The sequence below is a fragment of the Tachysurus vachellii genome, chromosome 7 (genome assembly GCF_030014155.1).
Source record: "Tachysurus vachellii isolate PV-2020 chromosome 7, HZAU_Pvac_v1, whole genome shotgun sequence".
Taxonomy (NCBI): domain Eukaryota; kingdom Metazoa; phylum Chordata; class Actinopteri; order Siluriformes; family Bagridae; genus Tachysurus; species Tachysurus vachellii.
The window spans coordinates 20172108-20198012 of NC_083466.1; the positions used below are offsets into that span (position 1 = coordinate 20172108).

A 25905-nucleotide genomic window follows, 5' to 3' on the forward strand; every position below is an offset into this window, starting at 1 on the left:
CGACACACACACAGCGACACACACACAGCGACACACACAGACTCAAACATGACACCCAAATTCAGAGTTATACAGGAGAATGGGGAAAAAACTTACAGACCATTTTGTTCACTTTGTATCTTTCCTTAAATTCTCATTGAGTTGCTCATTCAGTTTTAATGGATACAATTTAACAAATAAATACAGCTGGATAAGAATAAAAAGGGAGAGGAAGTACAGTTTTCAGTAGAGGTAAGAGCTGTGAGTTAAGAGAAGGATTAGAGAGATATGCGCAAGCGGAAGAAGTCAGGACAAATGGGAAGGTTAAGCAGTGAACATACGCTTCCCCTGAACGGGTTTATTAAACACACTTTTCCCCTTTAGAGTAACCCACCCGTTTCGGCCAGCAATTCTCGTCTCACTGACAATTTCAGAAGATGAACATTTCTCCCATTAACAGGAAACATTGGACACCAGCGTCATGAACACTGGACTCAAGTCAGTAAGCATAAAAGAAACGAAAAAGTGGAACAACCAGTAAAATGCAGCAAACAACTAGATTATGAAAAAACAGAAAACTGACATTATGACTTCTGTTTCATTTCCATTTCCTTTTTACTTGAAAAAATACTTTAAAAGTAACAAAATCAATAGATAACAGTGCGAAGGGAAACTGACTGGGGTGTTTCACTGATGGGGAAACGTTACATCTCCTCTAAGACCTCTCAGCTGATTTAAGAAGGTTGTCTTTGCTCCTCCTCTTCACATCCCAGTTGTACACACGTGCCATATCTGAGGAAAATGTTAAGGCCTATGTTTGCTCATAAAAGTTTACTCAGAGAATTCTAAATATTGAAACACTAAATTCTGTAAAGGAGTATAAAAAAGTCTGAATAACAGTATAAAGATTTCTAGCTTAATCTCCTAGCTTAAAAAAAAAAACATGGAAAAATGTACCTCTTACTTTACAAAATAAAAAACAAAAACAAAAAACAATCAAAGCTTCAAACAATATGCCAGAACTGTTTATCTTCAACATGTTAGTAAAAAATATTTTGTAAAGTTGGAGAATAGCAAGGGGGCACGGTGGCTTAGTGGTTAGCATGTTCGCCTCACACCTCCAGGGTTGGGGGTTCGATTCCCGCCTCCACCTTGTGTGTGTGGAGTTTGCATGTTCTCCCCGTGCCTCGGGGGTTTCCTCCGGGTACTCTGGTTTCCTCCCCCGGTCCAAAGACATGCATGGTAGGTTGATTGGCATCTCTGGAAAACTGTCCGTAGTGTGTGATTGTGTGAGTGAATGAGAGTGTGTGTGCCCTGCGATGGGTTGGCACTCCGTCCAGGGTGTATCCTGCCTTGATGCCCGATGACGCCTGAGGATAGGCACAGGCTCCCCGTGACCCGAGGTAGTTCGGATAAGCGGTAGAAAATGAATGAATGGAGCATAGCACAATTAGGATCAAGCAGCAAATCAGACAAAAGGAGCAACATCTGTTCTGTGCTTATAACATCTGTGAGCAAACAAATCTGTGCATGAGCAGAGCAGATTTAGGACTAGACACGTTCAACCGTGTACAAAAGAAACCTGCATAAGAGAACAATGAATTGATCTTGAAAGATCTTACCTTTTAATAATAAACAATTTCTACATAATTTCCCATCCAAATGTTGAACACTCTATTTACAAAAAAGCAGTTCACGGAGAGACAATCGACATTCTGTTTAAGGAAGAGTTCTCACAGAAACTCTCATATTGGCATTTTGCATCTTCCCCGTTTTGTTTGTTTTGCTGATGTTTGTTTAAAACAGGTTAATGTGATTAGATCAGAACATTCAAGTTGAATATGAAAATCAAAAAAAAAAAAAGACATGCAATGTTAAAAACTACACGGCGCTCAGTTAGACCATATAAAACAATGACCTCTGATCTATTTGAATTAAAACCTATTCTTTGGCGAATAATTGGCCAAAAAGTTCAACCAGGCAGGAGACGCAGCTTTGTAAGGATACTGACTTCAGTGGTTGTAAACTGGTCTCGGAGGAAGTCCAGGTCCTCCTCTAGAGACTCCAGGTTTCGAGAAGCCGTGCCAAGATTCTTCTCCAGCAGTGTCTGAGCTTCATCTATATCATACTCCAACATTACATTGGCCTGTAACAAGAAGAGATCACCAATGAAGAGATCTCAAAAACATGATTTTAACTGGTTTACACACTAGATGACTGATTCAGATTATACGATCTGTTGAATTTCTTAACACTTCAGGTCATATTGTTCACTTTAACATGGCCATTTTAAGTTATGTTGTGGAAACCCAAAAAACTATTAAGGGAATGTTACATACGAGTTAGAAAGTGTTGGAAATAGTATGTAATATGTAGCCTGCTAATTAAAGTGTGGTTTGACATGTTCGTTGCTGTGCTTTATCAGCATTTAACTGGACTAATACAAGTCTAAAACAGCCATGTCCTATTGTTTTTTGCTTAAAAGGAAAGATGATGAATAATTAATGTCATGAATTCTGAAATGAAACATGGAATAAAGTACATCAAATTGTAAAACTTCTATGCTTTTATTCAGTAAAAGTCACATTTTAATTTCTTCAATAATCTATCCTCACCTTTAGTGCTATCATGTGAGGGAATAAAAAGCTGTCTACACAAAAGAGCAGAAGAGTTTATAGAATATATATATATTCTTCTGCTAGACATCCATGGCTATATCTCACCCATTTTGTTTTTGGCTCTCTGGTATATTAAATTGTGGTGTAGTAAATGGTCTGAGAATTTATAACATCAGACAACAAACCAACACCACTTTGAATCTTCTGTCCAAAACAACATTACAATATTGTAGTAAAAAGCTGGTGTTTAATCTGGCACGGTCCTGCAGAAGTGTGTCCGAGGACTTACCCCAAGCCACAAACACACTTTATCTGTAGGTGGGACAGAGGCCTTGCAGTACACATTATCCGCCAATAGGAAATGTGTCTCCATTGGATCTGTAGTGTCCTGTAATTAGAAATGGACATATAACTAATATCTATACATATTGCATAAATCAGGAGATGGACTGTTCATAGTCATGAAGCTGTGAGACTAGAGATAAAGACGGAGAACGACTGATTTTTAAAAAAAGTCGTCCATGAGACTGAAATAATTCTGGTGAATTTACCTTTTTCTTCTGCATGTGCCGTAAGATTTCTAATGTCTGCTTGATCTGCGGAATCTGGCTTTTCAACCTGAATGAGAAAAAAAAAAAAAAACATCTTAAACTGAAAAATCTAACATTGTATATAGCAGTGATCCACATTCTGAAACAGTGTTTCACACTTCAATACAAGTTTTGAAAGCATTACAGCTCCAACTGGTGGTTGTGGTTGGGTCGTCTGATATTTACATTTACGGCATTTAGCAGACACCCTTATCCAGAGTGACTTACAACTGAGCAACTGAGGGTTAAGGGCCTTGCTCAGGGGCCCAGCAGTGGCAGCTTGGTGGACCTGGGGTATCCATGCAGAGGTACAGAGATATCACCTCCTAATAATATTTTAAATACTCTTTAAACAGACCAACCATGATGTGTGTAAAGAAGATACTCTGCTATATTTATAAAAAAAAATTATAATAAAAAAATCACAATCACTCTGGAGCAACTTTTGCCAGATGGAAAATGAAAAATCTTAAGTCAGTGATAAACAGTGCAACTAGTCCTTAAAGTAAGCAATGTTATAATCAGGGACAGCTGTGAGCTGCACGTATTTTAGTGATTTTAACACCAAGAATATTGTAGCAATAATTTTAGGTTTAATAATCAGTGCAGTAGCAATCAAGAATCAAAGAGCCAATGAGAAAATAGAAAGGATATTTCTTCATATGAATTGAAATGTCTCCTAGTAAAATATGCATTTAGGCCTTGGTCTTAATCCAACCGCACCACTGAGGGCACCTTAATGCTGTGATTAGACAGGAGATGCCACTACTGCAATACAGTTACGGGAGAGAAACACAAACTAGAATGATGTATATTTCTGATATGAAGTCAGTGGTAATTAAAAACCCACCATATTTTTTATTAAAATGATAAAAATGCACTTGAGATCCAAAGAAGGTTATTTTTCATTTCATGGTGTGGTTGCTATTATATCTATTAAAGAATCTTCTTCATAGATCTTACTATGACAGACAGCCATTCTGGAGTTACCGACTGCAGAAATGATGAACGGTCTGTTGTTTGGCCAGAAATTAAAATAGCTAAAAAAAAAAACCCTCACTGTTAAAATTCTGGAAAGATCAACATTTTTTAATTGACCGAACAACAAAAATCCTCAAAAAGCATGTAGCCTTACTGTAAATGTATATTTAATGCAAATTCATCAGATTCTTACATTTTTATGTAACCCTCCCAACAATGAGCAATATCTCAGAAGAGAAGGATTCTCCAAACCTCATTTTTTTCTGAACCAGGTTGACTTCCATGTATTTATATTTCTGGTACTGTTCATCAAGCTTCCTCAGTACGGCATCTGCTGTGTCATTGCCGGGTTGCTTCATAAACGAATCTACATCCTCCTACAAGAGCAAGAGAACAACAGTCTTTCAGCAAACCTTCAGGATGTGTGTTTTGTCCCAAATAATATAAAATAACCTCTCCAATAAGTACACCATATCGATATTAACATCCAATAATATGCAAATCCTGACCCTGCACCCAATGCAATTCATAAGAAAAACAGTAACGGTGTTTGAGAAGAGAGGACATACATTTTAATCATATTTAATCACACTATCATTCCTTTTCATGCCTCTAATACTGCTCGAGTTGAACTATTATTCATCACGTGATGTAGTGGTTAAAGTTCTGGACTAGTGATCAGGAGGTTGTGAGCTTGAATCATGGTGCTGTCAAGTCCTTAAGCTGCTTGAAACTAAGTCTGAACTCGTCAACAAGAAAATAAATCATTACTAAACTGTTTAAATAATAAAATGTACTGTCTCCTACCTAATTGTGGTTTTGTCCTGACAGTTTTCTTAGGCACTTATACAGTATATGGATTAGCATTAGGATAGAAAGGAACGTTTATACCCATTCACACTTAAATTAGAGTTTCACTCGGTCACAATATTTCACTTTTTCACCTTCTATTATTTTTCTGCTCACATCAAATTATACATTTTATTACACAAATTATACACAGATCTGCAGAGCAGTAAACAGAATCAGAATCAGAAAGAGCTTTTTAACACAATAAAGAAAAATAACCCAGAAAACAGTTTAACGATCAGAAATAATTCATTTGATCAAAGTTAAGCTGAGTCTCCAATAGCAACAACAAACTAAAAAATATCCCCAAGACCAAGTCTATTGTTTATAATACAGTTAGCTTTAGCACATTAGCCACGATGAGCCACAGCCTTAAAAGGACACGGGGGAACTTCAGCTACTGAACCGTGTTAGCACAATGCGCTAAGCTAACGGATAATCTCCACGGTCTCTACTCTAAAAACGTGTACCACGCTTACAACAAGACCCGTGTTTACTCCACACATCCTTTACATCAGTATGACCGGTGATTACTCACTACAAACACTGCTTCAGGGATTCCTAAATGTTTTTTCTTATTCGCAGCTCCAGCACTGCTGTTTTCTATGGTGGCCGCCATTTTGGAAAGAGCCAGAGCGCTTCCTCTTTTACGTAGATATGACCGTCTCAGCTCAGCTTTAGCATAAACTCTCATTATTATATTGTGTGTCAGATCTGAGAGGAAGAGGAAGGTAGAGAAGTAATTAGTGGGCATAAATTAAATAAATAAATTATATATATATATATATATATATATATATATATATATATATATATATATATATATATATACACTTACTTACAACTAAAAATAAAAAATATATGACAACATTATTTATCTTCTTCTTTGTCCTCAGACTCAGCTGGTGGAAACACAGACAGATGTGCAGCAGATGATTCAGGACCGACTGAAGAAGATAAAACAGATCAAACACTCAGTGTGTGAAGCAAAGTGTGTACAAACATGACATGAGTTTATAGCTGATACATTCAGTAGTTTCATTCTTATTTTGTGTTGAAGTTTTCTGCATTCATTCATTCATCTTCTAACGCTTATCTGAGCTACCTCGGGTCACGGGGAGCCTGTGCCTATCTCAGGCATCATCGGGCATCAAGGCAGGATACACCCTGGACGGAGTGCCAACCCATCGCAGGGCACACACACACTCTCATTCACTCACGCAATCACACACTAGGGACAATTTTCCAGAGATGCCAAATCAACCTACCATGTATGTCTTTGGACCGGGGAGGAAACATGACATGAGTTTATAGCTGATACATTCAGTAGTTTTATTATTATTTTGTGGGAACGAACAAACTGCATTGAACCAGTTTACTATTCAGTGTGATGGAAGTGAAAATGTGTTCATTTACATTATTTAGCAGACGCCCTTATACAGAGAGACTTACATTTTTATACAACTTAACAATTGAGGGTTAAGAGCCCTGCTCAGGGGCCCAGCAGTGGGAACCTGGTGGACATAGGAATCGAACTCACAACCTTCCGATTGGTAGCCCAACACCTTAACCACTAGGCTAAAACATACCATGGAACATATCCTGTGTTCAGAGAAGCACAGAGAAAGAAAAAGCCGACAGTGTTGAAGTTTTCTTTATTCTAATTATTTTCCACAGACACTGATGTGAATGGGGACACTGTGAGGACATCTCTGTCTCAGCTTCAGCAGACTCTCACTGAGAAACTCACTAAAACACTCAAGGACAAATTGAGTGGAAACAGGTGGGTCCAAAGTCATGCATGGTAGGTTGATTGGCATCTCTGGAAAATGAATGAATGACTGAAAGGTGGGAAATTATTTTGGTTTGAAAATCTCAAAAATAGACTGTTTTATAAAATGTTTGCCAAATCTGAATAAAAAATACCAATAACTGATCTGAAATCTAATGACAGTGATGTTTTGTTGTAATTAGTTTCCACAGAACTGAAGAGGATTCAGCAGTATGCAGGTACAGTGAGCTTTCTGATTTCCTCTCATATTAAAATGTACATATCAGCATTACACCACTGCATCATCAGACTTATTTTCATCTGTAGATCTCTCCAGATAAAAGGAGTATTAAAGTGTCTCATTATCCTCCTCACTATAGCTCCTTATTACTGTCATGTACTAAAGCCCTTAAACCCTTTTTCTACTTTAGAAACACTGATCATCTTCTTACATTTCACTAATAAAATAATGCAGGAACAGATGTGTTTGTACAGAAAAGTAAAAATCTTCATGATGGCCAAAAAGTGAGTGTTTTATACTCATGCAGTTAGAAAAGATTAAAAAAAAACCCCAGTGTTCCTATAATTTATGGATAAGCCTGAGCTTAAAATTCATGAACAAACTTTTAGACTAACACTAAATGACACATTAAACAACTGTCTTTAATACAATTGTATTTGTAATGTAATTGTATATGGAAAACGTGTAATGATTTTCAGACATAAACTAGACACAGTTTACTGTACAGAGATTATTATCCTACTTTTTGTCCATCAGGATCAAGTTTTTCCTCAAATATTTTCCTCATGTTCTGTGACTCTGTTTTTCCCGATTGACAAAAAATAAACACAAATACATCACTAAAGTAAACTTTTAAAAGGAAAATATTTTATATTTTTCATGTTTGACTTTTTTCCAAGTGATTTTTAAAAAAAGTGACCCATTATTAAAGTTTCTACAAATCCTCTTATAAATACTTATGAATATGACAATTGATGACAATCCACTGGATGACAATTTAATATTTTCTACCTGTTTACTCATCACACACTGCGTGTTTCTCTCAGTGTGACTCTGGATCCTGATACAGCAAGTCCACATCTCATCCTGTCTGCTGATGGAAAACAAGTAACACATTGTGACACATGGAGACACACATCAGAATGTCCCTGATACACCACAGAGATTTAATGTTTTGTACAATGTTCAGTTTTTTGACCTGTAGTGTTTTTTTTTTATCTTTCTGCACTGTCTTTTGTCTTGGAAGTTTGCACTAAGTTGCACAGGTTGCAATTAATGTGGCTAGGACAACTTTCTTTAAGTCCTTAGCTCTGTGTTGTTCTATGTAGCTCCGTTTTGTTTTGTGTAGCACCATGATCCTGGAGGAACTTTGCTTCATTTCACTATGTACTGCGTCAGCTATATATGGTTGAAATGACAATAAAAGCTTCTTGACTCTCTACAAGTTTCTGTGTTCTGGGAAAGCAGAGTTTCTCCTCAGGGAGATTTTATTATGAGGTGCAGGTCAGAGGGAAAACTAAATGGACATTAGGAGTCACGAGAGAGAACATTAACAGGAAGGGGAAGATTACACAGACTTCTCAGGATGGACTCTGGACTGTGATCTTGAGAAATAAGAATCAGTATAAGACTTGTCCTGGTCCCTCTGTCCCCCTCACACTGAGAGAGAAGGTGGAGGTTGTGGGGGTGTTTGTGGATTATGAGGAGGGTCTGGTCTCCTTTTATGATGTGAAGTCCAGATCTCATATCTACTCTTTCACTGGTCAGTCTTTCACTGAGAAACTCTATCCATTCTTCTATCCAGGTTTAAAAGAAGGATGTAAAAATTCAGCACCACTGATCATCTCTCCTGTATTTAAGAATGAATAAAATTTAAACCTCACAAATTTAATCATCAAATGGTGAGAATAAAAAGAATTGTTTACTTTTTTAGTTAAATTTTAGAAATACATATTTCCTTTTAAAATGCTGTACAGATTATTTTAATACCTGGTTTTAATTGTAATCCAATTCGATTAAATTGTTGTTTATTATTATTTGACATTATGATTGTGAAAATAATGTTTATAATGTTTATACCAAAGAGGACATCAGGTCAATGATTATACCATAAGAATGGCCTTCATTTAAATAGCATGTGCAAAAATATATCACATCTTCCATCTGTTCAGTCTCCTTTAAAGAATACAAAATAAAAATTAGAAAAATAAATTTAAACACATTGAGACACCTGTGACAATTCCCAATAATCTGCAGGATAAATAAAGGACATAACGCTTATTACAGAAGAAGACTAACTGCTTTGTGATCATATGTGTAACTGCCCCTTTATCAACCACTATGAAGTGAACAAGGAAGTGACTGAAGTGAAAGTGAAAGACAGTTTGCTCTCTAGTCAAGAAGAAATCCTTAATTTTACATACATTTCTGAAATTATCTACAGGATATTCACCGAATCTGAAAGTATTATAACTGCAGTGAATTCTGACTCCCTGAAAAGAGGCAAGTAAAATAAAGTTATGTACTTCAGTGAGTGTTGTGTATTTCAGAGGTTTTGTCTGTGTGTGATATATCAGAATAAACTGCACGTTAACAATGTCAGACAAAAACAGGGTCTCTAACACACTGTGACACTGAAATAGAAAAGCTGGTGATTAAAGCAGATTATAAAATACAAGCTGATTATATAAATGCTAATGAAAGCTGATTATGTTTAAAAGAAAATCTTTGCCTTTAATGATCAGTGACCAACTGAGACGGAAAAACAGGGCCAAAGGTTACAGTGTTTTATTAACTGTTCAGAGATTTGAAGTGATTACAGCATGAAAGTTTAAATAAAAGTTAAATTACAATTATATCTTATGTGTAAAGACAAATGTTTAAGCTTCTCTGAATAAACTGGAAAAAGTGTGTGTGTGTGTGTATGTGTATGTGTGTGTGTGATAGAAGTACAGCAGTGAGCACTGGGTGAAAAACACTTACAAACTGATCTGGATGTGAGAAACTGAATGATACAGTTAATGAGCTGAAAGCTGAGAGAAAGATCAGTGAAATTCTGTTTATTACAATCTCATGAAGATGAGAATGTTTACATGTGTTTTAAATCACAGACTAAATGCTTTTAGTGTCATTCATTAGGTTTGACACTGCAGACAGACATAACTGAGTTAAACAGACTAATCAGTAAAACCTCATACTGTTACATGTGTGGACTGAATGATGTGATTTCTTACTGTAAAGGTTAAAAACACAAGAGGAAGCAAATGGCTGAATCTTCATCACAAACAAAAGGCAGAAGAAGGAGGAGCATGGAAGAACCAAACTCATGTAAGTTATACAGTTTATGCATGATTAGTTTTCTGTATGTTTAGTAATTATAGATATTCTACATGTTTTAATGAAGGACTGTCACTATTATAATCTAAATTGTTATAAAAATGATCTCAGTGAATGGCTTAATTGTCTTAACCGCCTTATGTAACATGAATAAGAGTTGTGTTATAATACACAAACATCTTAGAAAGACATTTATTTACACTGATCCTGTAACTATGGAGGATTTATATTACTTTATTAGTTACATATCTCAATATTTAATTCAATAATTAAATATGTAATGAAATGTAGGAAGTAAAAAATACCTCATTAGAATTATATTATTTATTATTGTTTTATTTCTTTCTTTATAATTTGTATTTATTAGCATAGGTATATAAAAGTTTTGCTATTTTAATATTTGGATATTGATTTATTCCCATCACACTGAGTGGCAGAAAAAAATTCCATTAATAATTAAAAATAAACCATGTAAATAAGCTGTCTCTATGTAACTGAGTTAAATTTCTGTAGAAACTAAAAAGAAAATATACAAATAATAACAAATACATAGAAACTGTTAAAGAAAGATGTAAAATAGTTACCAAATAATATATTTAGCAAAATCTGTGACTGATTATTGTTGTGGAAGTTTATGAGAAAATAAAAATAGCACACTGTTCAGAACGAGCAAGAGTAAAAAGGTTCACAATGTATTTGTGCTGCTGCACAGCAGGACCCAGCGATCCTCGTGTATAATGAGAGAGGAAGGGCCTAGAACATTCATTACACTGAGGTTATATAGACATGATTTATAGGCAGAAAACAGAAGAAAGGAAAACATCACCAATCACTGGCTAGATGCACAACGCTTGATTGTCTCCTGATCAGGATCTTACCAAGGTCTGCCTAAGTTGTTTATGATCCTGAGTCTCACCATCTTGTCTTGACCCACTAATATTTTACATAAATTCTCTCTGGAAAAACAATTTCTAGTCGCAAATAACTTCTAGTCACGTGCACAGAAGGTCAGGCAGCTTTCATAGTAAAATATTACATCACAAAAATGTGTTATATCTAGTATTTTTCTTGAATATTGATGAAGTCTAAGACTTATAAAAGATTAATAATCTAGGAATCTGTAAATGAACATTAACATGAAACTACAGGCTGAAAAATGTGTCACTTTGCTCAGCAGTGATACTTCGTTACTTTCCCAGGGAACAAAAGGAGTCTGGGGATGGAGGGATGAGTAACAGAATAAAAGGTGGTGTTTGTCAACTGTGAGGATCAACAACTCAACCCCAATCCTGTCACAAAAAAGAATGTCACTATACAACCAAGTCAAAATGAACAAAGCTCATTTATTCACAAACTCAGGACAAAACAATAAACAGAACCCATCTAACTAATTTAGGGAGAAACTAAATAAACTACAAAATGAAATAAAAAACAAAGATTACAACACAATACACAATACACTAACTCCATTACTAACATAAACAGGAAAATACAAGATCAAAAAGTAATTCAATTCAATTCAAGTTTATTTGTATAGTGCTTTTTACAATAGACATTGTCTCAAAGCAGCTTTACAGAACATAAACATAGAACAAAAGGTTAATATAAAGAATAATTTAAAGATTAATAGAATACAAAACTCAAGATTAATATTAGATAGATTTAGTTCACAATGTGTAGGTATTTATCCCCAGTGAGCAAGTCTGAGGTGACTCAGGTAAAAGTGGCAAGGAAAAACTCCCTTAGACGGTAAAGGAACCTCATCCTCATATGGGTGACAGTGGAGGGTGTGATTATAAGTATACAATCAAACAAATGTTGTATTGTTGCAAAAGATCACATGGAGTTCACATCTCCTCTTTAGTATCTAACTGGAGCTGGTAGATCTCTAGATGCCCCAGGATTCATTGAGTCGGCCTCGTCTCAGTGAAGGTCCAAAATCTTCATCGCATGGAAGACGATCTGAGCTGGTACAATGTCTGGATGCCTCGGGATGGGGAGAAAGAGAGAAGCAGTGGAGAGGGATTAACATATCTGCTGTTCATAAAATGTGCAAGTCTGATGTAATAGTGCACAATATAATGGGATGTATTATGTGTATGCCTGACTAAAGAGATGAGTTTTTAATCTACATTTGAACTGGGAAAGTGTGTCTGAGCCCCGAGCACTATCAGGAAGACTATTCCAGAGTTCGGGAGCTAAATATGAAAATGCTCTACAGCCTTTAGTAGACTTAGATATTCTGGGAACTACCAGAAGTCCTGAGTTTTGTGATCTCAGAGAGCGTGAAGGACTGTAACATGTTAGAAGACTAGTTAGATACATGGGAGCTAAACCGTTAAGAGCCTTGTACGTAAGTAGCAGCAGTTTGTAATAAATTCTAAACTTAACAGGTAGCCAGTGTAGAGATGATAAAATTGGGGTTATATGGTCATACTTTCTTGTCCTAGTAAGAACTCTGGCAGCTGCATTTTGGACTAACTGTAGCCTATTTATTAAAGATACAGAACAACCACCTAGTAACGCATTACAATAGTCCAGTCTAGAGGTCATGAATGCATGAACTAGCTTCTCAGCATCAGATACAGACAGGATATTTCTCAGCTTGGCAATATTTCTAAGGTGGAAGAAGGCTGTTTTTGTGGTATGGGCGATATGATTTTCAAAAGACAGGTTGCTGTCTAATACAACACCCAGGTCTTTCACTGTCGAGCTACTAGTAACAGTACATCCCTCTAAATGGAAGTTGAATTGTGAGCACCCTACAGTAGAAATGGCACCCCTTCCCTACTAACCCCTTTCCAATAATAGAACTCAACAAATAAAGAATGATAAACTGTAACTTACAACAGAAAGAAAAACATCCTGTTGCAGAGATGTCAATTCCAACAACAGAAAAAATAACAAAATATCAAACAAAGCAAGAGAGAGTGGGCCAAAAAACAAAAACAAATACATCCTAAGACGTAACATACTGTATAAGTGGAATAAAGAACTCAAATCACCCAGTCATGAAAAGTTTTATTTAAAAATAATCAGCTCTGGGAAGAAATCATTTTGCTTCATCCCACCTCACTGTCAGTGATTATTTTTAATGCAGGCCCTTCTGAGATTTATTTTAATTAAGATATATATTTGTAAATAACATTCACTGAAAAATTCATGAATCTATTCTACAAAAATAACATTTTTACACTAACAGTAACTGACACCCCAACAAGTGCCTTTACACAGTTTAGGAAAACTTGTAGACATTCTGGTCTGTGATTTTCACACCTAAACTACAGATGCAGTTTACTCCATTTACACCATTTATCAACAATGTGTAACATTTTCTATTCTATCAAATCTAGTTTCTCGTGATTCCAGCAGTCTCCTGTCTGAAGATCAGCTGCTGTGTTCGATCTGTTTGGATGTGTTCACTGATCCAGTCACCACTCCATGTGGACACAACTTCTGTAAGAGCTGCCTTACACAGTGCTGGGACAAGAGTCAACACTGTCACTGTCCATTATGTAAAGAGAAATTCACCAAGAGACCTGAACTGAAGATTAATACAACACTGAGAGAGGTTGCAGATCACTTCAAGAAGAAAAGAGATTCTGACAAACCTGAGGTTCTTTGTGATGCCTGCAGTGGAGAGAAGCTGAAGGCCCTGAAATCCTGTCTGGATTGTGGACTGACTTTCTGTAAAATTCATCTAGAGCCTCATAATCATGTTTCCAAACTTAAGAAACACAAGCTTATAAACCCTGTGGAGAACCTGGAGGACTACATATGCCAGAAACATGAGAGAGCTCTGGAGCTGTTCTGTAGAGATGATCAGACGTGTGTGTGTCAGTTCTGCACTGAGACAGACCACAAGAATCACAACACTGTTCCTATAGAGGAGGAGAGCAGAGGGAGGAAGGTGAGAAACACTGATTAACTTCCAGTAGGAGATCAGATAGGAAGATTGTGATTTAAATTTAAATTTAGCCAAATTACTCTTTTAACAAAATTATTTATCTTCCTCTCTGTCCTCAGACTCAGCTGGTGGAAACACAGACAGATGTGCAGCAGATGATTCAGGACCGACTGAAGAAGATAAAAGAGATCAAACACTCAGCAGAGCAAAGCAAAGTGTGTACAAACATGACAAGTTCATAGCCTATAAGTTCAGTTTTATTTATTTTGTAGAAATTAACAAAGTTCAATATTCAGTGTTATCTGATGGAAGTAAAAATGTGTTCCTCCTTTAGAGAAGCACAGAGAAAGAGAAAGCAGACAGTGTTGAAGTTTTCACTGCTCTGATTCGCTCCATTGAGAGAAGTCAGGCTGAGCTGCTCAAGGTGATGGAGGAGAAGCAGAAAGCAGCAGAGACGCAGGCTGAAGGACTCATTAAAGAGCTGGAGCAGGAAATCAGTGTGCTAAAGAGGAGAGACACTGAGCTGGAGCAGCTCTCACACACTGAGGAGCATCTCCACCTCCTACAGGTCAGTGTTCTTTTCTCTGCTCACTGACAATGCAGAACATCACAGAACAACACTCACCATGCTGAGGGATTTCTCCTCTCTCCCGCTCTACTGTAGATTTACTCCACCATGTGCAGCCCTCCACACACCAAGAACTGGACTGAGATCAGTATTAACACTGATGTGAGTGGGGACACTGTGAGGACAGCTCTGTCTCAGCTTCAGCAGACTCTGAATGAGAAACTCACTAAAACGCTCAATAACAAGTTAAAGGAAACAGGTGAGAAATTATTTTGTACTTTAGATTTGATAAAAAAGTCTCTAATAATAGACTAAAGTAGATGTTTTAGATATATTTTTAAATATACTGATCTGAAATCTAATGACAGTGATGTTTTGTTGTAATTAGTTTCCACAGAACTGAAGAGGATTCAGCAGTATGCAGGTACAGTGAGCTTTCTGATTTCCTCTCATATTAAAATGTACATATCAGCATTACACCACTGCATCATCAGACTTATTTTCATCTGTAGATCTCTCCAGATAAAAGGAGTATTAAAGTGTCTCATTATCCTCCTCACTATAGCTCCTTATTACTGTCATGTACTAAAGCCCTTAAACCCTTTTCTACTTTAGAAACACTGATCATCTTCTTACATTTCACTAATAAAATAATTCAGGAACAGATGTATGTTTGTAGAGAGATTAACTTCATACCTTTATTAACTGCATGATAAAAGATTGATTTCTTTGACTATCAGTGGTAAATGTAATCTTTATGCTGTACAAAAGGTGAGAGTTTTAAACTCCTGCAGTTAGAAAAGAGTTTTTACACCATGCAGTGTTTCTGTCATTTACAAATAAGCTTGAACATAAAAGCCATGAATGTGTTCTATAATATAATATTATAAAATATTTTTTGTATTAGTTAAATAAAACATGTAGAAATTCAGGCCTGTGATTTTCAGCCCTAAACTACAGACACAGTTTATTATATAGAGACTATTACTGAACTATTTTGTCCATCAGGATCAAGATTTTTCCTTAAATGTGTTTCTCTCATGTTCTGTGACTCTTTCTGTCTTTCCTGAGTGATAAAAATCACAAACTCAAATATATAATTAAAGTAAAGTTATATTTTAATATTTCTCATCAGAATCAGGAAAACCTCCACATGTTCACACTAATGACAGAAAGAGCTTCATGTAGCACAGAGAGAGAGAGAGAGTGTGTTTGAGAATATGTGGTGTGTGTGTGTGTGTGTGTGTGTGTGTGTGTGTGTGTGTGTGTGTGTGTGTGTGTGTGTGTGTGTGTGTGTGTGTGTGAGTGTGTGTGTAAATGAGTATATCCGCTTATGGTGGTGTGATTTGTGATTTCTTCAATCTTCATCATTTTCCCAAACGTTTACCTTTTAGCGTAAAACTCTACAAAACAAACAAGTAAACAAACAAATAACTAAAAAACTTGAGAGGAAACATTTACAATGTGATTATTCAGTATTCTATCAGGTAACACAATACATACCTGTCAAGCTCATCAACATTTCACTGAATTCATATGGATCATTTTATTGTGACAAAACACAGAAACAAGGCATTATGTATTTGAACAAGCTACAGTAAGTTCAGAAGTACAGACTCTAGGAAAATCCACTGGTGTCCCAGGGGCAGAAACCAGGAGTGTAGATTCTCCTCTGTCTTCATCATATAGATACTAAAATGTTAAAATCTCACTATAAGAAGAAGCAGCACCTCTGGAACAGACGGCCTTTTGCTCAGGGGCCCAGCAGGGGCAACTTTAACCCCAATCTTCTGATCATCAACACAGAGACTTAACCACTTTAACTACCACTGCCCCAAAGAAATAACACCAAATAAATAAAATAAATGAAGTTTATATGTTTTAATCAGTTACAGTCTGCCTTCATTTGGACTTATGCTCTGTGTAATATTTTTAATGAAACAATCATAAATTCTTGTGGACAACAGATAGATTAGACATGAATGGATGGATGGAATCAGTAGATTGATTGAATGCTAGATAAGATGATGGGAATTATGTAGAGACACTGTAAACCTTACAAAGCTGATTTTATTTCAATTATTTTAATTTAAAAAATATCTGGAAGCAAACTCATTCACACCAAATCTACACACATGTGACATCCTGATGCTTATTTATTAAACGTGATGATTTGTAAAACCATAAATAGTATGAGTCACATAAACACAGGAGAAATGATTTTATAAAGTAACTGGTAGAAGCTTTAGTGCAGAAACGTTATTGTTGATGAGAGCTAACTGGAAGTAAATGTTACACTACATACTTTTAATTTACTTTTCATATCAAAATGTTCATATTTTCTATTAAGTTATGTGAATCAGTTTACAGGAGTTAAAATTTAGATTTAAGATTTAATTTACATTTTTTAGATATTCAGAGATTCATATTTTATAATTCAGATTTTCAAAAAAATTATTTTCAGATTCAGTATTTAAGTTTTCAGTTATTCTGAAAAATTTCAGTGCTCAAGTTCAACATAGAAAAGTGAAGTTTATTGTCCATGTTACTCAGTGCTAGGCAAAGACAATCGAGCCTGTGGTGTGTTGTACTGTTTTGTGTCCTGATATTAAATAAAACCCCAAAGGTTTGAGTCCAAATTCCACGACATGGAGTAAATCACTGTTCTTTCCCCTTCACTGTTCAGCTTTATGATTGGATTGAATCCAGCTTCACTTGTAGAAATGAAAGATTCTAGATGTTAGTAAAACATTGTGTGGAAATAATGAATGATTCTGACAGAATGATTTGTTACACCATGTATGTGGAAAAGTGATGAGTATAAAACTATTTGTCTATCAGAAGGGAATGTTGTTGTTTTGCTGGACAAAGACGGCTGAGAGATTTATAATCATACAGATTAAAAAAGAATTTAAAAACATACAGTTTCTCTCAATCACTTGAGAGTCACATGTTTTATTTCTAAATGTAAAACAGATATTTATCACTAAAGACACTCAAGGTTTTTACCTCAAATGTTTTTCTCTCATGTTCTGTGACTCATTCTGTGTATTTCCTGAAAAACAAAAATTACAAACAAAAAACAAATCACTAAAATATCAGAAGGAAACATTTTATATTTCTTATCTTTAACAGACTCCTATTATAAACTGTACAAGTTTATTTCATTTTTAAAGAAAGCTTTTAAAAAAATCTTCTAGAAATCCTTTTATAAATCAATAATGAATCTGATCCACTGGATGATGATTTAATATTTTTACCAGTTTAGTCATATCACACACTGTGTATTTCTCTTAGTGGATGTGACTCTGGATCCTGATACAGCTCATCCCAAACTCTCATCCCAAACTATCTGCTGAGGGAAAACAAGGGACACATGGAGATAAACCACAGAATCTCCCTGATACACCACAGAGATTTAATTATTGTGCATCTGTTCTGGGAAATCAGAGTTTCTCTTCAGGGAGATTTTATTATGAGGTGCAGGTCAGAGGGAAAACTGACTGGGATTTTGGAGTGGCCACAGAGAACATTAACAGGAAGGGGAATATTACACTGACTCCTGAGAATGGATTCTGGACTGTGTGGCTGAGGAATGAGAATCAGTATAAGGCTCTTGCTAGTCCATCTGTCCCCCTCACACTGAGAGAGAAGGTGGAGGTTGTGGGGGTGTTTGTGGATTATGAGGAGGGTCTGGTCTCCTTTTATGATGTGAAGTCCAGATCTCATACTGTATCTACTCTTTCACTGGTCAGATTTTCACTGAGAAACTCTATCCATACTTCAGTCTTTATTTAAATAAAGGAGGTAAAAATTCAGCACCACTGATCATCTCTCCTGTATTTAAGACTTAATGAATTGAATCCTCCCAAATTTGATCATCAGATCGTGAGAGTAAAAAGAATTTGTTTACTTTTTTGGTTAAATTTTAGAAACACATTTTTTTTTAAAATGCTGTACATATTATTTTAATACCTGGTTTTAATTGTAATCCTACAGTCTGTCTTTTATGTGAACTTTGTCATTACAAATCACATATTAATAACCTGATTATCCAGCAATCAGGATATTTTGTGTTTGTTTTTTGTTTATGGGAATCTATTTTATTTTGCTGAATTGGTGTGTTTTTTGTTACATTATAAATAGTTGGATTAATTCATAGTTTATTTATAAGATGAAAAAACCCAGGTGTAATTCATTTGTTGTTATCCCATGATGCTCCGAGTGTACTATGTAAGTACTACATAAGACTGGAAGTGTAGAAGAGAGAGAGAGAAAGAGAGAGAGAGAGAGAGAGAGAGAGAGAGAGAGAGAGAGCGAGCAATCGAAAAAGCGCGAAGGACTGAACATGTGATGCCGATGGCCACAGAAGGCGTGTGTCCCCGAAAATAGTTAAAACAAGTGATTAGAGACGTGTTTCAACAAGCTTTGAAAACTGTTCCTTGCTCCAGTGGACCGCAGAGGAGTTCGTGGACAACCTGCACTGCGAGAGAGTGAATTGACCTGTGTTTCCGTGGACAGAGCTGAGAGAGTTAAGCTAAGCTAAGCTAAAGTTAGCACTTGCAAGTCTTCCTGTTGCCGACGAAGATTCAGCACTCACCTGCGTTGAGGACAACAGCCAGGGAAGTGGGATTCTGTGTGCACATCTTCATTGCTCCTTAATCTGTGAGGACGAGAGATTTCTTCATACTGCTAGGATTATCGAATACAATGTATTTTCCTAAGGATATGAGCTCCAACATGCACCATCAATCTTAATTGCAAGCTCACATCTAAAACACTGAGTGCATTCTGACTTGAGGTTAAAACTTTAATCTAAAACATTATTTTATATCTACTGGGTAATCCTATGTTAATATTTTTTCATTTATTAAATACAAAAAGCCTAAAATACATTTGTGTGTGTATCATTTCTCCATGGTAAAACAATGCATTAGAAAAATACTTACACGTTAACTGGTAACTTAGGGAACATATTTGGAGTTATTCGATTATTTTGTTTTCTGGGAAGCTTCTAAAACAAATTGAAGGTGTCTCTGTATATAAAATAGTTACTCCCTTATTATACCGAGCCTGGTGGTGAAAGGGTTACACATATAAATAAAGATCATTTACAGTTTACTCTGATTTTTACTGCAGAATTTAATTTGATCAATAAAATGTATAAAGTTCAGCTGCTGATGTCTGTGTAGATAAAAACAAACTAAACTCTGTTTCTCTTTAAAATGTCATCAAACACAAACACAATCAGATTCATATTTTATTTAGAAAATAAAAATCTCAGGTTAAAATCTCTTTAAAATCAGCATTAATAAGCAAATTTCTAAAAGGATGGACAGCAGAGGCAGCTTCATTAATATTCATAGTGTAAGTGCTACCTGATTGGTCAGTGAAATGTTTCATCTGTTTGTAACTGTGTGTTTTTAAATTCTTTTTTAACTGTATGATTATAAATCTCTCAGCCTTCTTTGTCCAGCAAAACAACAACATTCCCTCTGATAGACACAGAGTTTTATACTCATCACTTTTCCACATACATGGTGTAACAAATCATTCTTTCAGAAACATTCATTATTTCCACACAATGTTTTACTAACATATAAAATCTGAAGCTGAATTCAATCCAATCACGAAGCTGAACAGTGAAGGTATACAGTAGCTGCACTGATCCAATAAATAACGGCCACCAATCATACAGATGTCTTGTGTTATTTTACTTCTCTCTCTCTCTCTCTCTCTCTCTCTCTCTCTCTCTCTCTCTCTCTTTCTCTCTGTAGTTTCTGAAAGCACAGTGAAAACTAAAAAATAAAGACATTTATTACTCAAATACACATCTCTCTGTTAACCTTCACTTTCACAAATCACAATCCCTTAACAAATAGTCTCGTTCACGACATCATTACATGTTGTTAAAATAAAGTGAAACACAATACATTACATACATGAAGGCACATAAAAACACTAACACAAAATACCTCAACAAGAAAGAAAAAAACAAACACTGTGTGTGCCTCTTGGACATATACAGAGTTTATAAGTTTTTAAGAAGCCGCATGTCACAGCTTGTTTACATCCATATTGCTCTCTGACCCACAGGAACATTACATTTTAATCATATTTTTATATCTACATGAACGTAAACAACATGTATTTATGTAAGCAACATTAGTCATTACAACATGTCTTGAGACATTTACAGAAGGGGACAGAACAGTGGAATTTGGACTCTAACCTTTGGGGGTGTATTTAATATCAGGAGACACAATAAAAAGAAAAGTAAAAATAAAAATAGTTTAGTGTAATGTTTACTTCTGGTTAGTTCTTATCATCAATAATGTCTCTGCACTAGAGCTTCAAACCAAATGTCACATTGGGAATGATTATACAGTGATAAATGTAAATGTAAGAGATTTTACACTCCATGATAACAGTGTTGCTACAGTACAGAGGCTTTTCTCCCATAGACAGCTCTCTGATTTTCATGCTGGTTTTTCCTTTTTAACAACACATTCAGCCTTCACAAGTAAAACTGGATACTAAAACCAAGTGTAGATGTTCAGAACTATTTATTATTTAAATGATCAATCTAACAGGACACCTTTGGGTTTGGGGGAAGTCGTGACTGGTTAGAGAATTTAACTCCTAACGCTAAGGTTGTGGGTTTGAGTCTCGGGCTGGAAATACCACGACTGAGGTGCCCATGAATGGCTGCCCACTGCTCTGGGTGTGTTCATGGTGTGTGTTTGTTCACTGCTGTGTGTGTGCACTTTGGATTGGTTAAATGCAGAGAACGAATTCTGAGAATGGGACACCATACTTTTAGCTGTATGTCATGTCAAGTCTTTTTTTAATAAGAAACATGTCACATTACATTTCATATAATATTTTCAATATTTTTGTCTGATACAAAATGCACCATGATCTATGTTGTGTACCATAGAAACAAATCTACATATAAATATTAGTAAATAAATACTAAAGTTGTAAACTCTTCTCATATTCATCGTTTGAGCTCAACATCATTTTTTAAATTGTAAGAACATCATCTGCTTTTGGGTTAACTTAAATAAAAATGTCATATTATTATTATTAGGGGTCAAGCCCCGAAGGGGCGTAGACACCTATTATTATCATTAGTTTTCTTCTTCTTCTTCTTATTATTATTCCGTCCGTCATTGAAGTCAATGGCAGCCCATAGAACCGTACGTAGGAAAGTTATGAAATTTGGCACACATGTAGAGGCCAGTCTTAGAAGTTACTGTAGCAACTTTGGTGTGTCTAGTTCAAACCGTCTAGCGCCACCAACAGTCCAAATACCCAATTTCGTGCTGAATCGTAGGGCCTAGAGGCAAAATTCTTGCAAAATCAGAATCAGAATCACAAAGGTCTTTATGAGGGACACACACACACTTACACACACATTTACACACACATTAACACACACACACTTACTCGCACTCGCACACTCACATACTCACACACACACTCTCTCACACACAGACACACACAGACACTCACACACACTCACACACACTCACACACAAACTCACACAGACACACTCACACACACACTCACACTCACACACACACACACACACAGACACACACAGACACTCACACACACACTCACACACACACAGACACACACACACACACACACAGACACTCACACTCACACAGACACAGACACTCACACAGACGAGGAACACACACTTACACACACATTTACACACACACTCGCACACTCACATACTCACACACACTCACATACACACACATTTACACACACACACACACACTCTCACACACACACTCTCACACACACACACACACAGACACACACACACTCACACACACACACACACACACACTTACACACACATTTACAGACACACACTTACTCACAATCGAAAACATACTCACACTCGCACACTCACATACTCACACACACACACACTCTCACACACACAGACAAACACACACAGACACACACAGACACTCACACACACACAGACACACACACACACACACACTCACACACACACACACACTCACACAGACACACTCACACACAGACACTCACACACACACTCACACTCACACACCTTCTCTCACACACACACAGACACACACAGACACACACACACACACAGACACACACACTCACACAGACGAGGAACACACACATTTACACACACATTTACACACACACTCGCACACTGACATACTCACACACACTCACATACACACACATTTACACACACACACACACTCTCACACACACTCTCACACACACACACACACTCACATTCACACACACAGACACACACACTCTCACACACACACACACACACACACATACACATACACTTACACACACATTTACACACACATTTACACACACACTTACTCACAATCGAAAACATACTCACACTCGCACACTCACATACTCACACACACACACTCTCACACGCACACAGACAAACACACACTCACACTCACACACTCACACACACACAGACACACACACACACACACAGACACTCACACACACACACAGACACTCACACACACAGACACACACAGACACTCACACTCACACAGACACACACACTCACACAGACGAGGAACACACACACTTACACACACACTCGCACACTCCCATACTCACACACACACTCACATACACACACATTCTCACACACACACACACACACACACACTCACACACACACACACACACACACTCACACACACACACACACACACACACACACACACACACACACACTCGCACACCCTCTCACACACACACAGACACTCAAACACACACACACACACACACACACACACACACACACACACACACACACACACACAGACACTCACACTCACACAGACACACACACTCACACAGACGAGGAACACACACACTTACACACACATTTACACGCACACTCGCACTCTCACATACTCACACACACTCACATACACACGCATTTACACACACACACTCTCTCTCTCACACACACACACACACTCTCTCACACACACACACACACTCACACACACTCACACAGACACACACACTCACACAGACGAGGAACACACACACTTACACACACATTTACACACACACTCGCACACTCACATACTCACACACACTCACATACACACGCATTTACACACACACACTCTCTCACACACACACACACTCACACACAAACACACACTCACACTCACACACACTCACACACACACACACACACACACACACACACACACACACACACACACACACACACTCACACACACACACACACACGCACACAAACACACACACAGACGCACAGAGACACATACACACACAGACGCACACACACTCACACACACGGGGTCAAGCCGATCAGATGCGCTCAGAACATGTCGCTGATGAAACATACCAAGTTTCCACACTCGCACACTCACATACTCACTCGCACACTCACATACTCACACACATACTCACATACACACACATTTACACACACACACAGACACACAGAGACACACACACATACACACTCACTCACACACACACACACACATACACACACTTACACACACACTTACACAAACACTTACACACACACTCACACTTACACACACACTCACACTTACACACACACTCACTTACACACACACCTACACACACTTACACACACACATTTTGAATTTTCACGTCAAGTTCAGTATTTTACCAATACAATGCCATGTAGCTACGAAACTTGGTATGGTTCATCAGCGACATGTTCTGAGCGCATCTGATCGGCTTGACCCCGGTATCGCTGCTTGCAGCTATATTTATTATTATTATTCTTATTATTATATTGTAAAAGTACGCATTTATATTTTATTTTGCACATCTATATGTGAATTTGCACATCTTTAATTTGCACACTTATATTTCAATTTGCACATACAACTGTCTACTATTTATGTGTTCATGTCTTACCATTGCTATATGTTTACACTATGGAGCTCCTTTACTAGAAAAAATTCCTCGTATGTGAAAACATACTTGGCAATAAAGACCTTTCTGATTCTGATTCTGAAAAGTTCCACTTGCACGTCCTCACCACCAGAGGGAGACAGAGCTCTAACACTTTCGTGTCACAGTGTCACTTCTGGTGCTTGTGGACATTTAAATCCTGCTCACGTTAGTTTACGTCGTGAAGTATTATATATTGTCTAGTATTTTACTGCTGTACTGAGCTGTTGTTTGTTCTACTCGTGTTTAATACAGTGTTCTGTTTTCCCGGTTTTTTCTCTTTGTGTTTAGTGATTTCAGATTTGTTCACCATCTGTTTGACTCTCTGTTTATTTGGATTATTGTCTGTTTTCTGGTTTTGTCTCTGACTCTCATGATTTATTTTCTGTCTGAGTTTTTCAATAAACATCTCGGCAAATGTTTTCTCCTCCATCGGATTCCGCCTCTTCATTACAGATATAAACATGAGTATTGGTAAGAAGATCACAATTGTACACACAAACACTATGATGCTGTGGTAAATTTACTCACACACAAACACACCTCAAACAGTATCAACAAATATCACACATCAAACAGATGTATTTATTATTTGATACAGATGAATATAAAATTAACTAAATAAATAAGTGTTATTATTAGTATAAAAAAGCTCTTTCTATCACCACATTACTAACATAGCTACCTGATCCAGACACTCAACACATGATGTGATTAACAAGAATAACTTTATAATAATTTACTGTTTAAAAATGTTTCTTAAATTATTTGGAAAGCAGACAGAATACAAGTGTATTAATGAGAAGGAGGAAAGTAGAACAGTGATGTTACAGGGCGCTGAGGTCAAGAAGGTGCAGGAGTTTAAGTATTTGGCGTCAACCGTCCAGGGTGACAGGGAGTGTAGAAAAGAGGTTAAGAGACGAGTGCAGGTGAGTTGGAGTGAGTGGAGAAAAGTGTCAGGAGTGTTGTGTGTGACAGAAGAGTGTCAGCAAGAATCAAATAAAAGGTGTAAAAGACAGTAGTGAGACCAGCTATGCTGTATGGGTTAGAGACTGTAGCAGTGAGGAAAAGACATGAGGCAGAGATGGAGGTAGCAGAGATGAGGATATTGAGGTTCTATTTAGAAGTGATGAGGATGGACAGGATCAGGAAGGAGCACTAACGGGAACATCCGAAAGTAGAAGTAATAGAATAAAATACATGTTTCTTAAATTGTCATCATTTTTGTTTTTGACTTGTCGCACGTTGTTGTTA

At 36.8% G+C, this 25905-nt stretch overlaps 2 protein-coding genes and 1 pseudogene across 3 annotated transcripts in view; 2 read left to right on the plus strand and 1 right to left on the minus strand.

The window, feature by feature from the left end:
• Positions 1-136: 136 nt before the first annotated feature.
• vbp1 (von Hippel-Lindau binding protein 1) lies at positions 137-5702 on the minus strand. 2 transcript variants are annotated; one of them, XM_060874828.1, is made up of 6 exons: positions 5556-5702; positions 4421-4545; positions 3149-3215; positions 2887-2985; positions 1987-2125; positions 137-771 (listed from the first exon to the last, which is right to left on the minus strand). In XM_060874828.1, exons 1-6 carry the CDS (start codon positions 5634-5636, stop codon positions 695-697), a joined length of 588 nt encoding a protein of 195 aa, XP_060730811.1. In that variant the 5' UTR covers positions 5637-5702; the 3' UTR covers positions 137-694. The 2 variants fall into 2 exon arrangements, with proteins under 2 accessions (XP_060730811.1, XP_060730812.1); XM_060874829.1 differs by having other exon boundaries at positions 5497-5619.
• A 3461-nt stretch (positions 5703-9163) lies between these two features.
• LOC132848813 (E3 ubiquitin-protein ligase TRIM39-like) overlaps positions 9164-25905 on the plus strand; it is a 62903-nt gene continuing 46161 nt past the window's right edge. Inside the window, exon 1 of the mRNA XM_060874837.1 lies at positions 9164-9312. The gene's annotated coding sequence lies outside the window, so the exon portion shown is untranslated. The remainder of the gene's footprint in view (positions 9313-25905) is intronic.
• LOC132849228 (E3 ubiquitin-protein ligase TRIM39-like) lies at positions 10119-18475 on the plus strand (annotated as a pseudogene).

Excerpts from the sequence above, each read along its gene's own strand:
- vbp1 (XM_060874828.1), bottom strand. The coding sequence starts at position 5,636 with ATGGCGGCCACCATAGAAAACAGCAGTGCTGGAGCTGCGAATAAGAAA. Across the intron at positions 4,546-5,555 it reads TCCCTGAAGCAGTGTTTGTA|GAGGATGTAGATTCGTTTAT; the intron begins GTGAGTAATCAC and ends TTGCTCTTGTAG. Across the intron at positions 772-1,986 it reads GTTTACAACCACTGAAGTCA|ATATGGCACGTGTGTACAAC; the intron begins GTATCCTTACAA and ends CATTTTCCTCAG.